This window comes from Muscardinus avellanarius (assembly GCF_963383645.1).
Source record: "Muscardinus avellanarius genome assembly, chromosome: 8".
In the NCBI taxonomy this organism is placed as follows: domain Eukaryota; kingdom Metazoa; phylum Chordata; class Mammalia; order Rodentia; family Gliridae; genus Muscardinus; species Muscardinus avellanarius.
This window is the reverse complement of record NC_137794.1, coordinates 62,606,662-62,624,463: the sequence shown is the minus strand read 5'-3', so window position 1 is coordinate 62,624,463 and position 17,802 is coordinate 62,606,662. Positions and strand designations below refer to the sequence as shown.

General features: G+C 43.3%; 1 protein-coding gene across 2 annotated transcripts in view; it reads right to left on the bottom strand.

Moving 5' to 3' along the window:
* Positions 1-17,532, bottom strand: part of FOXO3 (forkhead box O3) — a gene marked incomplete at both ends in the record, with an annotated part of 122,633 nt that extends 105,101 nt beyond the window's left edge. Inside the window, one exon of one of the 2 annotated variants that reach the window (XM_080700384.1) lies at positions 16,906-17,532. In XM_080700384.1, coding sequence (XP_080556510.1) covers positions 16,906-17,523 — 618 coding nt within the window. The remainder of the gene's footprint in view (positions 1-16,905) is intronic. The other variant, XM_080700385.1, reaches the window with a different exon arrangement.
* Between the last annotated feature and the right edge of the window lie 270 nt (positions 17,533-17,802).

The window sequence follows — 17,802 nt, the reverse complement described above, 5'->3', positions numbered from 1 at the left end:
ATGGTTCTATGTCTGAGACTGAAAGCAAATTCTGTTTGCACTGTAATTATAAAATGTGCTCATTAGTGACAGCATTTGACCAGGAGTACATATATGTGGTTTGATAATGTTCTCTGAAGAAATTACATAATGGTTTAACTCTCCTAAACCCAGCCACTGACCCTAACTAATCTTTCATCACAATCACACAACTATTAATACTACAGCTTCTGCCAAGCAATTTTTAATGGGCCATCTCCAGTGCTCCTAGACCCCCATTTGCCAATCAAGTGATCACCTGTCCTCCGCAAGGTGGCCTCCTCCTCCTGCTGCTCCCATCATTCAACATCTATTCATTGTGGTCACTCTCTTGAACCACCATGCTAAGTATTTTGGGTCTTATAGTGTGAAGCAGATCCAAAGAAAAGAATGGAAACTGGACCCGAATGACCTGCTCACTATGGAGCATGATGTTGCAATTTACCAAATGATGGTACAACATCAGGCCATGTGAACATCCTCAGGGAACAGGGAGAGAGACACATACTGACCACAGGGAAGTCTAGATGCAGGCTGGAGTAAAAGCATCTGTGTTTCTTAATCTGCAATAGACAACTTAGATCAATCACCTGGGTATATCACTTATATATGCTGCAACCCAGAGAAAAAGGGAGTTTGGAGATTCCCATCCCTAAGAATAACCACAGTAGTCACTGGGTGACCAGCCTGTTCTTGCACTCCATTGAGAAAAAAGCACAGATGGTCACCTTTAGAAGCTCAGCATTCAAGCCATACTATCTCAGACACGGCTTCCCAGAAAACAAGGTACGCTAATCACAGCAGAAGATTTTTGCAATCCAAACTCATCTTGGCAAGTTCTCCCTTTTTTAATGTGTCAGATGTGCGGGTGCTTATGAATCTCAGATAACTTTCTGAAGCAGCAGCTAAGAGGTCTTGAAGTGAACTTCCAGTCCTGGCCAACCCACTGTTCTTTGCACTATTTATATTCCTAAAGCCATCAGCTCTGTCTGATACGGCTGATCATAAAGCCCTGCTTAATGGACTACAGAATTCAATGATACTGACAAACAGCAATGACTCATCTGGATCTATCCCGACTTCACTACGGGGTGGAGGGATACCTTTTAGGATCCTAAAGCAGGGTGGATGTCACCTCCTCACCACCGCTTGGCCTCTGCCTTGTCTAGAAAGCTGCATCACTCCCCCTGCACTCCCTGCCCCTCTCGCCCTGATTACACCCAGCACATTTTAATCTTATCTCTCTCACACAGGTCCCACATCCGTCTTGGGGTGAGTCAGTGCAGCTACTCCTCTGTTGGATGCTGGTCTCAGAACTAGAAAGATTCCCAAAAGACTAAAAACAAACAAGAGGGAGAGATCACAAACAACCAGAATCCGATCTAAACACAAGCCTTTTGAATACAATGTACATTGTAGGATGAATATTTGTTTTCTCTGTATACCTGAGTAGATCCATTGTTAGCATAACTGTCATCCTGGAAGGAGGTTGGTACCCTTGCCTTGTAAAGAAAGCTATAAGAAAACAAGGACCTATGGGAAGTCTAGAGTGCGCGAGGGCCTGAGGCTTTGTTACATTTCAATAGAGTATGCCAAGAGATGCTCTCATTTCCCCTTCCCCCATTTTCTTTCAGGATTCTGAAACAAACATGAGAATTATGATTGTTGACCCTCTTCCGTCACAAGAAGCCCATAAACTTAGCAAATGTAGAATGGTTCTAAACCTTAGCTTGCAGGAGAATTGCCTGGAAGCCTGTTTAAACACAGTTATCTGGGTTCAGAGTTTCTGAGTTAGTATGTCTGGGGTGAACTGAGAATCTGCATTCCCAACATATCCCTATGTAACGCTAATGCTGCTAATATGGGGGCCACACTTTGAGAGCCACCAGCTTAATGCATCAGAATACAGTGAAACCCTCAGATATAATTAGACCAGGCTGTATGTGTCTCAGCTTCCAAATCTTATGCAATTTTGAAACTGCACCATCTCTTCTTATAAATTCCTGAAAACTTCAAAATACGTTAACATGGGTCCAGTGAAGACTAGAAAAACAAGTGGGAGTTGAAACCTTTAAATAAACCACATGCAATTATACAAAAGAAAGGAGAGGAGGAGATCCTAGTTAAATATAGTTTGTTAAGAAATGATGCCCTTGTCTTAAAACCCAAGTATATTCTTATATCTAGCTCAACAGCACTCTTTTTCATACAGAGCTTTCAGGGAACAAACTCTACCTTGTAATCTTCCCATGGAGGAGAGGGTTGAAATGGGTCCAAAGTCAATACTAAAATAGTTGATAACTTCCACAGCCAAAGTCTAATTTCTCTAAAACAATGTTTCTCAACCTGGCTACACATTATAACTATCTGGGGAAGCTTAAAAAATATCGATGCCTGGGCCCCACACCTAGATTCTGACATAATTGCTGTAGGATGGGACCTAAGCATTGTTGCTAGTTAAAGCTCTCCAAGAGATCCTAAAATGAAGACAGGATTGAAACCACTGATGTTGGAGAATGAGGAGAGAGAGGAGACAGGTAGATGGGGAAGAGAACAGGAATCAGTTCTGTGAAACTGAGGCTAAGCATCAACCCAACACTCGCTAACTCAGGTTCAAAAGCCAGAAATAGGTTAGCTGATCAAGGAAGTGCCCTCATTGCCAAGACTTGGTAAGAGTCCAAAGAACATGTAAGGAAACCCTTTTATAACAAGCGTACTGTTTTTTATTTTGTTTTAGAAGAGTTAGAAACTAGAAACTGGAAGCTAAGAGATTTAACTTTTCACAAATCATCTAGAAGTTCAACTTTTAAATCATGTGCCAATATAATTTCTTTCTCAGCAATACTTAAGTGTTTTTTAAAAAGGGAGGGAAAAGATTAAAGAAGTAACTCTCAGAGCACTAAGTAGCTGAAATTATCCTCCCAGTAACTCCACTGACAAATGGGTTCTCAAAGTAATAAAGTCATGTGAGACGAACAATAAAACCAAGATATTGGGACCAGGATGTAGCTCAGTGGCAAAGTGCCTGCTTTGCAGGTGTAGTGCTCTGGGTTTGATCCCCGGTTTCAAAAAGAAAAGACAAAAAAAAAAAAAAAAAAACCCTTTAAAACCAAGATAATTTCCTTCTCTTCTCTTCTCTTCTTGACCAGCATAAATGTAGGAGGTAATACTCTGAAAAAATACATATATATACACATAGGTGGGTGTGTGTCCTTAGTGATCATACTTAAGATAGTATGGTGAACCTAATACAAACCAATTAAAAGAACAAGGAATTGGTGGTCAATGGGAAAGCAAGAACTCTCATGGCAGGCAGCAAAGATGGGAGGTGAAAATTATCTCTGCTTACATCAAGAGGGAAACACTGGGAGCCCCGAGACAACATTCTAGATATAACTCCACAGCATGAAAGTTAAAACAGATTTATCAATTTTTTAAATTTGGTTAGAAAACTTAGATTTGGATAAAACTGCATCTTAAAAAATGAGAACTACAATTTTGGAAAAAACATTCACTTGGTAAATATTTTAAAACCAATTTAGAAGACACAATAGTTTTTACTAACATCACAAAATACCCTTCCTAATTTAACACATATCTCAGTCAGTACTAGCTGACTGAAAGTTAATTCAAACATTTTCTGATTTTATGAGCCCATAAGAATAAACCTCTCCCCTCCTGCCAAGAACATCTACTAAATGATGTTTACAGTCAAGTGCCAAATTTCACCTTAGCAACTGACATTGGCTTAGTGTGATAAAGCCTAAAATACAAACAAAATCACCTAGGCTTTCAGTCTGAAAAAAGGACCTTTCTTGGAAAGGGAAGAGACTAACTAGGACTGATTTAGATAATTCAGTTCAGCAGAGGACATGCACCTATTCAAACAGGAGGCTGTAAACTTATCTTTATTGGACAGAGTTGGAGATAGAAGGCCTGATCTAGGGCACTAATTTCAAGAAACAGTATACTGGCTCACCTAGGAAGTTATCTGTCAGGAGCTTAAGAGCCCCAAGTGTGCTGAAGCCAGCACCCACACCAGTGTCAGCTAAAAGATTGCTTTAAAATAACCAGGCCCACGACACTGTCATAAGTCAATTCCAGGCTGGCTTCTCAGGGTTACATAAATGACACACCTGATCAAACTGATCATTATACTTCAAAATAAATTTAGAAGGCTTCTTGAACTCAGAGCTTCAACTTTTACTTAAAATGTTATTAGTCTATAGCCACTATTTATTTGCACAATACATATATTTATATATTGCAAATTAATGATGTTAAATGGGACTGTACCGAAAAACTAACAGAGATGTGTCCCTTCTCATCCTACCAAATAAATAGTCCACTAAACAAGAGAGAGAGAGAGAGAAGAGAAAAGAAGAGAAAATAGTACCCAATTCTGACTCAGATTCAAAAGTATGAAAGGTAAAATTAATAAACCAGGCATAGTGGCCCACATTTATAATCCCAGCATTTGGAAGGCTGAGACAGGAGGACTGCGCAGGTTTGAAGGCAGCCTCAGCTACTTAAGTACTGGTTCCACCCCCAGTACCACAAAAACAAAAAAAAAAAGTAAAAATAAATAACAAGTCCTTGATTTGGAAATTAATGTTGGCCAAAAGCCCCAGAACAGGTATATAAAAGGTAAAACTGTGGAAGATCTACAGGAACAATTAATTTTATTTTATTGTGTGGTGCTAGGGACAGAAACTAGGGGCATTCTACCTCCAAGCTACACCCCCAGCCCTATTTTTTTTTTTTTGAATAAGGGTCTAAATTACTGAACATCTCACTAAGTTGCCAAGGCTGGCTTTGAACCTGCAATCTTCCTATCTCTGTCTCCCAAGTCCTGGGATCACAGGTGTGCGACAATGAGTTTTCAAGTAGGTAGAATAGTCTTTTTTTTTTTTTTTAACCAACATGAAAAATCTCAAATTAAGAAGTCTAGGAAAAATATTTTACTTTATAAAACCACTGCAATAATAAAAAATAAACTGTATTTTTTAAATGTTAAGCAAAAAAAAACCCAAAAACATGAGCAAACTAGGGGCTTTAAACATCACTCAGCTCAAGCTTACTATGAAATATAGAACCAAGGCAATTACTCAGAAAAGAAATACCATTTCACAATCAATTATTAGGATACTTCAGGAAAGAAGCAGTTTTGAGATTTGAATTCTCTGAATTAATGCCTTAACTGTCCACTTGATCTTTTTAATGTAGTATCAGTTTCCAAGGAGACCTTTAACAAGCTCAATTGATGCCCTCCTTAGACGTCAGGTTCCCCCTGAGCTGTACCCTGTTGGAAAAGGCCACATGGGCGCTGCCATCTGCTATCATGACTGCCCCCAGCAAACCACCCTCCCTGTGCACTGGCCATGTTCAGTTATCTGGCAGGCTCATCCTGCCTGCTCACGTTTATCACGGGGTTTCAGTCTCTCCTCTGGACACAATCCAGACACTACTCACCTATTTTTACCATGAAACTGAGAGTTCTGAATTTTTTTTCAACACACAGAGACTAACATAGGATAATTAGTATTCTGCGAGCCACACTGCATCGTAGGGCACATGGCTGATGCATTCCTGTGGTCAATTAAAACCACCATTTTTGGTTCTACTCACACATATTTTACCTTGAAGACAAAAGCAGTAGGCTCTTCTGTAGAGATAAACACTTTAACCTGGCCAGCAACTTGCATTATGCAACATTTTCTGTTTCAGTCTTGGCAATCTGCCTTTAAACCCTCTAATAACTGCACTGCAAAGAATCAACCACCACTGAAAATATTTTAATACCTTTAATTATGAGATGTGATTCAGCAGCCAAAGTTCTGCCAGAAACTTATGTGTTTTGCCCTGAAACTCACTTTTTTTGGTGATACTGTGTCCACCCACCTACTTGTGGAAGCACAGATGGCCTACGGCCGCACGGCAGAAATTTCTGATATAGAGGTCCAACCCAAAGGCTTTCTACACATCATGCATCACTCTATTTCTAAATAGTACACTCTGTATCTGACCCCCAGGAAGAATCAAGGCAGTGACCAAACAGAAATGAGAATCCCCAAACCAACAGGTTTCAGATAGAATTCTCAAGCCACTCCTACCTCCCCACCACAGGCCCAATACTGCCTTGTTTCTAAAAGTTTATAGTGCAAAGCCAGGCGTGGTGGCGCACATTTGTAATCCCAGCATTTGGGAGGCTGAGACAGGATGGCAGTTCGCAGACAGCCTCAGCTACTTAGGCCATTTGCAACCCAGTGAGAACCTGTTTCAAAATAAAGAATAAAAAATATGGCAGGGGGTATAGCTCAGAAGTAGAATACCCCTGGGTTCCATCCCTGTACTACAAAAAATCTTTAAAAAATAAAAAGTTTGTAGCGCAGGCCAACATCAAGGAAAGGAACTTAAATCATGGCCTGCCTACATTTCCCCACCAACACACAAGGGCCATAATTATCCCGAGTCAGCCATAACTCTGAAGATAAGTGCTCAAGACATACTCTGCAGGATTAATTTGAGGATTAGTGTTAATAAATGTAAAGAATGTGGCACATGGTAGAAACTTTTAAAACTTTTTATTGTTGTACCCCACTCTACCCAAAGCCCCACCTATACTCCAGGAGGCAGGAGAGCAGAAGAGAAAAGGCAAGAGCTCCAAAGTTAAGAGACCTGGGTTTGAATCCCAAGCAAGCTGCTTCCACCTCTTTAAATCATTTCCTTATCCTAGGGTTTACATTCAAATGCCTAGCTTGTAGGATCAACAACAGACATAAGAAACCTAGCTGGGCATTTAGTGCATAGCAAGTCCTCAAAAAATAACAACTACTACTATTGTTGATACTGCTATAGCTATTAACAACTAGGCCTGAGAATGTCTTCTGTAAGATGCTTGATTTTACTACAAAAACCAAACTATGTCTCCACTATAACCCTGGCTTTCCTCCTCCAAAATGCTATCTTGAAATATGAGGATAAACAGATGTAATTCTGCTTTTAAATATGCCTGAACATTTCAAGCTGACCTCCTAATGGGTACCTTGAAAATATCTGCTGCTACTTCGAGGAGGACCAGCCTATGTCCTATACTTCATCAGGACAGCTAGGGGTTTAGATATAAATGTAAACAGAGAGGATATGAGAGGCTGAAGCCTCAGGTGTGCAGGACTTTAAAAGGCTTGATCCAAACACAGGACTAGTCCAGGGGACACCAGAGAGATTCTGGATCAGCCCCTCCACTGCCATCAATGGAGTGAATCAGACATGGCTCGTCTTGTCTGGCTGACAGGCAAGGAAAGGAGAAGTCTTCTTCAGTGATATTCTTGTACCAAGAACCCTTGGCTCCTTTCTCCCCACAAAGACTGACTCTTCTAAACCAAAGCCCCCCGCCTAACCTCACAGTCTTAGTATAAACCTCAAGTGCACACTTGATATACACAGCCACACCAGCAGCTTCACAAAACAGGCCAAGAAAAAGAAACCCAAGGGGTTGGGGCAAGACACGCCTTATTCAAAACGGGAGACAGGGACAAGCTGTGGTACTTCTAATTGGGAAATCAAGGGGAAATGAGTTGGAAAAAGAAGAAAATTAAATGACCAGATAGTAGCTATGCATGATTACTGAGATTTCAGTTCCAATACGAATAAGGCCTTTTTATTATTTTCTTATCTTCAACCCTACAGTCCTTTTCCTCTATTCCTAGGCCTCAAAGTTAATTTCCTAGGATTGCCTCTAACAAACTGCCACAAACTTAAAGGCTTAAAACATCAAAACTCAATCTCACAGTTCTGGAAGCTGGAGGAATCGAGGTGCTGGCAGTACGCTGCTGCCTCCGCAGGCTCCAGGAGAGGCTCTTCCTGGTGGCTCCACAATTCCTCGTGTTCCCTGGCCCGTAACTGCATCACTCCCAGCTCTGCTTCATCTTCAAATGGTCATTAGACTTAGGTCCCATCTTTATTCAATAGAACCTATCTTACTAAGTACTTCTAGAATGACCTTATTTTGAAATAAGGTGACATTCTGAGGTTGTAGGTGGACATGATTCAACCCACTACAACTGCCAAATCAACATAAACTACCACCACCAAAACAAGGGGCAAAGTGGAAAGAGATGATAAATTATAGCAACACAGAATTATCGAAAAGTTCAAAATTAGTGTCTGGAAGATGCATGAGTACTAAAGTCGGGATTAGAAATAATGTAAATTTTGCCTTTTATGCTTTCAAAAACTATGAAGCTTTGAAAAGTATTAAAAAATCTCAGTCAAAACATTGCTAAAACAAAAGGATATTCCACTGACCCAAACACTCAGCATATTCTGTAAAAGTTTTGTATTAGATACAGATGAACATTTACATAAGTTATCAGGAATAGATTAACAAAAAGATGAAAGTCAAGGGAGAACACCTGCACTTAAAAGCATTCTCACTTAGCTATTTGGGGATGGGAAGTGGACCACGAGTTTTAGAAAACCAAGGTTTCCTCTAAAACAGTTACCCTAAGTTTTAATCTCCATCCCTACCCCAAATTATCCTTCTCTAATGGTGACAATTTGCCTACATGAAAGTATTATATATAAGAGCCTTTTTTTTTTTTTAGATCAAGGTATTATTTCGGTTTTATGGAGAAAAAAATATTTGAGATCAGCTTAAAGACTTGTGTACTCCCTCTGCTGGCTCTGAGTTTAAAATAAAATCTCCATGGCTTCAGGAGCTAAATTTTTATTTTCACTAGACATCTAAAATACAAGGAGAAATATAATGTGGAGTCTCTCCCTACACACTTATACATAAAGGTCTTCAAAGAAATGAGAAATCCTAAAACATATACTGGAAACTGCCAAACACATCCCTGTTGCGTTTATTAGAGGTGCACACCAGAGGGAAGCTTACACATTTTGAGGAAGAAGTCACTTCCTGCCTCTGCCTCGGCCCCTACAAAAGTGCCACCTGCCTTCCTGGCTCTGTGCTCACTTCTCCCCTGCAGGACTAGGACATCTAGGAATGACGAACCCCAGAAATAACCTGGCTTCTTCACCATAGGCACCAGCCCAGGAGAAAGAACTGCTAGTAAGATGACAGCCCATTAGAGAAGTTAGTTTTCACCATGCAATGTTATCCCATGATAGTAATGGAGGCAATAAAGAGAAACAAAATATCAAAAAACAGACTATTTTAAAGTAGAACACATGCACTCTAGAAAAGCCTAGTTTGAAACATACTCCAATCTACTTTTGGGTTTTACCAGGAAAGAGTGATACATCCCATTCCTCTACAGATGCCTGCTATTCTGGTTCTTTTTTCCTACTTGGGAAATTGCAATACTTGGAAACGAAAGTGGTTTGGTTGCACATAAAATGGTTAAAGATACTGAGACTGTCTGGGCAGCGATGCAATCAGAGCTGGGGCTTTCTCTCATAATCACCAGCCTAACCACCTATGCAGAAAGGCTGAAGAGCAGCCTTGAGACTGTTCAGCACAAAGGCCCCTTTGCTATCTCCTGTTCCTTCCTTGGATACAAAACTTAAAATACATCTGGGACTTATGCCCCCAAATACAGGACATTATGAACAACTTAGCTTTACCAACAGCTCTGCTCCTCTGGGAAGAAGGTGGTTAAACTCTAGGCTGGTTATTCCACAGTGACTTTCCAGACAATGCATGCTGAGTTTTGCATCAAACGGGGCATATACACAAAAGGTAAGTTTGATTTCATCTTTCTCCTAATAAGATTATCCTCAATTCAGGTTTCCCTCCATTCCCTCCATGGGCAAAGGAATGGTGGTACTTGGTAAGTTTTCAGAGAATTCTACACTAGGAAACAGACACAAGAAGCCCCATGAATGTGGTCATCATTTCACATTCACTCCACATCACAGCAACAACACATGGAGATCTAAGGCTTCTAATGCTATCAGAACTCCAAGCATCGAAAAAACGTCATACTGGCACAGGCTCACTCCTGAGTCACAGCCTCCCCTTCTCAGGGTTGGAGTCCCAGAACAAGCCACCCTCATGGGCTGAGGACCTAACAACCCAAAAAGCAAGCACCAAGTGTCGGAAACACTCACTTGCCTGGCAGACAAGGCACTCAGCCTGTACTTGAGAATATATACACCAGGAAAAGTGACAGAAGAAAGAGACAGGAGTCATGGACAGGTATGGTAGGCTGAAAAACAAGGCTCTTTCAGCAAGATGAACTGAGTGAAACTGATGGAGAATGCACGAGAAATGCAGCCAGTCCAGTGAGCATCGGCCTAACGGAGGAGAGGAGGAGCAGAGAACAAATGAAGGAAGAGCTTGCAGAAAGAGGCAACAGCACTGCCTCAAACAGCCGTGAAGCCACCACAGCAGCAGATGCTACAGAGCAGTGGTGCTCTGGGCTCATGAGGACATACTCTTGACTCGACCCTGCTAGCTGTGAGAGCCTGAGCCAGTCACCGGAAAGCTCCTGACCTGTGGCCTTGCCTGTAAAGTGAAGCAGGCTGAGGATCTTGTAAGACCTCTCAGTTCTGCATTTTAGGCAACAAGCAATGCAGATGAGTCAGCTGTAACAAAGTTTCATATCCATTCCATAGAGACACCAGTTCTGTATTGGGCCCCAGAACACAGAATTGGGGATTCCACATCAGTCCAGGGCCAGAGGGGTAGTTTAATCCAGGGCGACCTAGGAAAACCCAAACCTCTCCCAAACAGACCCAAACCATAAGATCCATGTTACAGTGGCCTTGCATTGCCACACCAAGCTCAAACGGGTAGAAAACTTTTAAAGGCCAGCTCTATGTCCCAAACCAACTTTGCCATTTGCCAGTAATTTCCTCGAGGAACTGAGGAAATCAGAAGTATAGATGTGAAGCCGGGTGTGGTGGCGCACGCTTGTAATCCCTGTGCTTGGGAGGCTGAGACAGGAGGATCACACAGGTTCGAAGCCAGCCTCGGCTACTTAGTGAGACCCTGTTTCCAAATAAAATATAAAATAGGTCTGGGAGTATAGCCCGGAGGTAGAAAGCCTCTGGGTTCCACCCCTAGTACCACCAAAACAAACAAACAAACAAAAAAAGAAGTATAGATGTGAAAAGGCAAAGCGAATGGTCAGTAATGACAAGTTCCCAAAGCAGAGCCCTGCATCTGACCGTCCGTCTCTCCCCACTAGAATGCAAACTCCTGTGCACTGGAGCCTTATCTGCCTTGTGCTACTACAGTATTCCTGGCAGAACGCCCCTGCGCACAGTATGTCTTGATAAATATTAGCTGAATGAATAAAACAGGATGAGATGCAAATGGGTAAAAGGGTTTTTCTCTTTGCCATCTTTTGTTCACCTACTATCCACCAGCAGTAGCATCCACTGGTACTAATCCACCTTTTTTTTTTTTTGGTGGTGGTACTGGGGTTCCTGGAGAATACCCTTCTACCTCCGGGCTACACTCCCAGACCTATTTTATATTATTTTTTATTTGGAAACAGGGTCTCTTAAGCCAGCACTTGACTTCCTCCTGTCTCCGCCTCCCAAGCTCGGGGATCACAAACGTGCACCACCACACCTGGCTCTAATCCACCTTTATAGGCATGCTCCCAGCTCCTTCTACAGCAGCGCTTCAAAGGTAAGGTGGCAGACAGGTGTGGTAGCACACATTTGTAATCCCAGTACTTGGGAAGCTGAGACAGGAGGATCGCAGGTTCTCAGCCAGCCTCCACAACTTAGTGAGACTCTGCTTCAAAATAAACAAAATAGGGCTGGGGTTAGCTTGGAGGAAGAATGCCACTGTGTTCAATCCCTAGCACCACACACGAGAAAAGAAAAATTAAGGTAGCTCCTCAGAACCCTCTCAATGTGTGATGCAAGAAAAGGAGACGAGTGAGTAAGAAAACAAAATAAATTCTATTTTCTCTCCAGCCCTTGAAATCTGGAATTGGGTACTGGCAGTGGGTAAGGGTATTTGCCAGGATATACAGGCTTCCACATTCTCTGCTCCACACAATGTCATTAAGAGCTTTGGATGGATGGTGTCTGCTACAATTTTGTTCCAGCCCAACAAAATGACTTCTTAGTGGGACAAGCTCTGCATTAATTTTCCTAATAAAAAAATCTGGTAGGTTTTAAGGCAGAATCATAAGCAGAGTACTAAAAAGTTTTAACTACAAGATGTTCTTCTATGGTGTCATTTTCTTAAAATAGAACCCTCCTAAAATCTCCTAAAAATAAGTCTGCTATAGTTTCATTTCATTTTCTAAGAAGGAGATAAACAAATGAAAACACACACTTAGCTTCTTTTTTAAAGAGTCTCTCTGCTACACGGGCTCACAGATCAAAGTTTAAAAGGGCCAATTTCTTCACTTCAGAGGTCAATGACACAGCTTTGAAAAAGAGGAAAAGCAGTCCCCTAGTGTGCTGCTGCTGCAGAAAGAGGAAGTATATGAGTTGAGAATCACTGACGAAGACAGGACTGCCAAGGAAATTACAAAACAGCACTTTGGCAACAAGAGCCAAGCAGAAGACAGATTCCTCACACACCACCATTACTGGCCCTCTGGTGGCCCTGACTCTAAAGGTGACAGAGGTCAAAATTATGAGCCAGCACAAAATTATAGCTTTGTTATTTTGAAATTTAAAAATAAATTCCAAAGCTAAGCTTCAGTTAAAATAAATTTTCTTAATACAGTATGTTGAAAAGAACTGGGTACATTAATCTAAAGATAAAGAACAGTAAAGACATAAATAAGGATTATTTGGCAGGTCAGCCCTCATCTTTTTACTTTGGCAAGAAGCCATGAGTACGTATCCTTACACGAAAGAAGGCTCAGATTCTTAAAGAACTCGCTTCTGCTGCAGGAGCAGCAGCAGCCGCAGCAGCAGGTCTTCACACTGTATCCCACAGAAACTCATGGGTACCCAATATTATTCTCCCCCAACCCATAGGAGATACAAGTGTACAGGAATGGACAGGGGAGTAAGGGATAAATAGGCCTTCCTGGTAAATCCTAGAGTCCTTAAAAGTCTCCTCAAGACAAGAGAACTAAGAACTCACTAGTTCAATTCTGGGTGTACTGCAAGTCAACTTAATGTGAATTAAAGGAAATGTAACCTTTTCCCCTCATAACCACATCTGATTATTCATTTCTACTTTAATGCCTGAGGTATGAGGACCAGTGAGATAACCATCATCCTTCTCCCAGGCACAGTTCACATCTGACAAATGTAAGTTGACCCAGGGCTTCCTCTTTTTGTTAAAATGCTATCTCTCTTGCCACTTTTATCACTTCACAGTTCCTCAGCACCTATTCTGAGGCACTATGCAGATACACAAATGTGACACATAGGGCTCCTTGGTCTACATCAACATGTTCCTGTCCTTCCAACTCTAAAATAATAGGCAAGGTGCTTTCTGACTGAGAGGCAACCATACCCTTCAGGAAAGCAACCTCCACTTAAGACAACCCATTATTGAAGGGCAAAATGAGTGATGAGTGTATGTATGCCTCTACCATCTTGTGCCCCATTAAGATGTATGACTACAGTGCACCAATAAAAAAAATATTAAAAAAAAAAAGGTCAATCTGGGCACAGTGGTGCACACTTGTAATCCTAGTACTTGGGAGGCTGAGACAGGAAAGACGGCAGGTTCACAGCCAGCCTCACCTACTTAGTGAGACCCTGTTTCAAAATAAAGAATAAAAAATAGGGCTGGGGGTACAGCTCAGAAGTAGAGTGCCACTGGGTTCCATCCCCAGAATCACCAAAAAAATAAAATAAAAGGTCAATTTAAAGAAAACTGTAATAAAGAACAAAGACCTCTAGAACTGCGGCTACTAATTGCTTCTGTGTTAGTTAGCTGTGTGATCTCAGAAAAGTCATAAACTTCTTTAAGAATCAAGTTCTATAACAAAGAGGGCTGAACTACATCAGCCAACTTCATTGAGGCTAAACATCAGGATCACGTGGGAAACTTTATAATCAACAAAATGAAACAGAAAATAACAACAATAAACCACCAATGCCAAACCAAACAAAACCAGATTCTCTGGGTATTATTCTTTTTCAAGCTCCCAGGTGATTCAACCAAGGCTGAGAACCATTGGTCTAAACTCCAATCTCCATGTCCTCTTTTTCAGTTTTTCCATTCTGTGATTGTAGGGTGATAATTCTGGTTATAAGATCTCTTAATGCAATGACCCAAAAAGCCACAAAAAAAGTAGGGCCTAGACCCTGCATATGTGTCCTGTATGCACACATGACTAGGAGAGGTTAACCTGAATTCTAGACATTTTTAGAAATTAAAAGTTGTAACACATAACTCAGAATGAAAGCAATGTGGTTTAAATGAACATGTGTGCTTCCCAAATGACTAATCATGATAGGAATCAACTCCAAAACTTGGACGCATGGAAATGGGTCACGGTTAGTTCCTGACCTCTCCCTTTTCCCTCTTATTCCACCCCCACTAAACCACAAGCATTAAAAAGCCTGGCTATTAGTCATAATCAGAATATGAAACCAGCCCCAATTTCAAAGGGCCTTCTCCATCATCAAAGATTTGGAAGTTCCTGCATGGCTGCATCTTTTGATGAAGGTCATCTTACAAAAACTAGAACTAAATTATATCCCTTCTGTCTTTAAGAATTAGTTGCCATGTGATACTCTGAAATAAAACTGATAAAAACATTTTAAAATAAGAAATGATCATAAGGTATATACCTTGCATTAGATATATTAAGCCTTGAGAATTTCAATTTACAATATTTTATAGGGTTTTACTAGAAATGAGATAACATGGAAAAAATAAGGCAAAAAATGGCTATGACATAAAATCTCTTATGACTAGGCCCAATATCTCTATTACAAATTCTGAAAACTATATATTAAAATATTGCCTAAACTTAAGTCATGGCTACTTTTAGTTTCCCACTTTCTCACACAAATCTTCCCAAAATATCAAATTTATTAATCTTATCTGTAACTATAAACCCAATAGCAAGAAATGCTAAAGAATTATATTACTTTTGTAATCTTAAAACAAGAAAAATGGAAAACCTATGTTAACTTTTTAAGTCAAAAGTTAGGTTAAGTTTTAACTAATAGATGCTCTGCACCAAATCCAAACATGTAGGACTTAATTTCAAGTGTGAGAAATTTGGAAAATATTCCAAACCCCCAAATTTATCTTCTCAGAGTCTATTTAATTAACCCTTTTGACACACAACACTGCAATTAACCCTTAACATCCACTTGAAAACCCAGGATTAAAAACTATCACATTAGCAATACTTAAACAGGACCTTCATCTTTTCTGTAAACAGCTCTTAGATCACACACAACTGGCATTCCTTTGTAAAGCAACAAAATTAGATCAACTATAAGATTCATAATGTCAGCATTTGTCTCATAGGAAAATGAGACAGATTCGTGGAATAACATCAAAGCCCACTTTGCTTTCAAAGTATCTAAACAAGGCCTCTCCAAGAGTACTCATTAAAAAAAAAAAGAAAAAACGCTTTGTTTGCAAGGTTTTCCTAAAAGCAAGTTAAAATATTCCCTGCTTAAAATTCTTCAGCCTTTTCATACACAGACTCTCCAGAGCCTCAATTCACTTCTCCAGTAAGATTAAACTATCATTGTATACACTGAGGAAGACGGGAACCCAGGAAGACACAGGGCTCCCAAAGGGCAAGGAAAGATGGAGCAAGAAAGCAACTACTTCTTTCATTTAAAAAGAAAAAAAAAAAAACAATGCAAATAGAAAAGACAGGTAAGCGATTCATATTTTCCAGCCTCGCAGGACTCTCCTGCCTAGTTCTGACACATTGGTATCTTAGGTAATGGGCCAGGAAAGTGCCCAGGATGAGTGCTGCGCTGCACATCAGCAACCCAGCAGGAATAGAGGAGTTAATGTCTTCAGATGCCCAACTGCAGGAAGTCATTACATCATAGGCCTTTCCACACCTCTCTCCCCACCATGCGTCCGGTGCCCCAAGAGGCTGAAAAGGAACAGTAGAGAATCTCTCTTCAGGTTCATTTTTAGGTAGAAGCCATTACGGCCCAGCCCTGACATCCAATCTCCCTCTCAACCACATAGTGAAGCGCAGGCCCCAATCACCCGCACCTGACACACACCTCAAAAAACACCAGAGCCCAGGCCTCATCCGGAGCAGCAGGTGCACCCAGCCCACATTCGCGTAGCAAGGCTGGCCTGTTCCAGGCCCCCAGATATTTCAGAAGCCACCCCTGGGCAAGCTTACTGGAGCAACCTCTCAGAGGAGCAAAGGTGTCTGGCACGGGCAGGGAAAGGGGCTGTTCAAGGTTTGAAATCTTTGCTTTTCCTAATGGGATCGATGTGCCTGTGGAAGTTAACACCCAACAAACCCCAAACTTGGACTCAAGGATTCTGGTTCAGGGAGCACCAAGGTCACGTGACCGGACGGATATATGGAAACATATATCCAACCCCTTCTCCTGGCAGAATCCCAAGTACCCTACATACACCCCTTCGCTCCACCCACAGTACCCTGGCACACCCCACTATGGCGAACTCTATTCCAAAGTTGGCAGCGACCTACCTCCTCGCTACCATCCGGGTAATGCAACCAAAGCACTCTGTCCATTCTTCTTTCCCCCCTCAGTGTCTCCAGCCACCCACCTCCTCACCAGATCAAGCCCTGGGCTTTCCAGGGAGCTTCCTTCCCCCCTCTGAGGCCATTCCCAGGTTCCCTGGCTCCAGGGGTCAAAGTAAACCTCCCACCCCCACACACACAAAGCTTCACAGTGGCGGCTTCCCTGCCAACCCCCTCAGGAGCCCACAGGAGTTCTCGGTCCGATGGATCCAAAGGATCCCGCGCTGCGCAGGAGGCCGGAGGAGTCCAGCCGCCAGCCCGGGTTGGTACGCACCTTCCAGCCCGCAGAGCTGTTGCTGTCGCCCTTATCCTTGAAATAGGGCACACAGCGCACCATCCACTCGTAGATCTGGGACAGAGTGAGCCGTTTGTCCGGGGAGCTCTCGATGGCGCGGGTGATCAAGTCGGCGTAGGACAGGTTCCCCCAGGCGTTCCGCCGCGAGGAGCATTTCCTCGGCTGCCCGGAGCCCCCGGCCGCCCCCGGCTGCGGCGGCGGCAGTGGCTGCTGGAGCTGCAGCGGCGTCTGCGTGCCCCCGCTCAGCGCGCCCGCCGCGGGAGCCGGCCCGGACCCCAGGTCCTGTCCTGCGGCGGCCAGCAGCCGGGCCGAGTCCTCGAGGAGCAGCCCGGCGCCCAGCGAGCCGCTCCCGCCGCCGCCGATCACCATGGCCGAGCTGGCCCGGCCGCTGCCGTCCTCGTCGTCGTCGTCGTCCTCCTCCTCGGGGATCATGGAGTCGGCGGCTGTCTCCCCCGAGGGCTTGGCCGGGCTGGCCTGGAGCTCCGGCCTCTGCAGGGGCCACGTACAGGAGCGCGGTCGGCTCTGGGGCTCGAACTCCGGGTCCAGCTCCACTTCCAGCGGGGACAGCGGGGCCGGAGAGGCCGGCGGCTCTGCCATCTTCGCCGCCCGCCCGCCCTCCAGCCGGCGGCTCGGGCTCTGCGCTGCGCCCTCGGCCCGGGCGGGGTGCGGCGGGGGAGGGTCGGGGCGCCGCGAAGGCTCGCGCTCGGGCGCCGCTGCTGCCGCCGCCTGGGAACCGCGACAGGAGAGAGGGAGAGTTGGTTACCCGGCCACGGGGCGAGGTCCCCGGCGCGCACTGGCCGCCCCGCCGCGCCCGCCTCCCGGAGCGGGCGGACCCGGGATGGGGACGTGCGTCCTGCGAACCTGGCGCCGCAGACG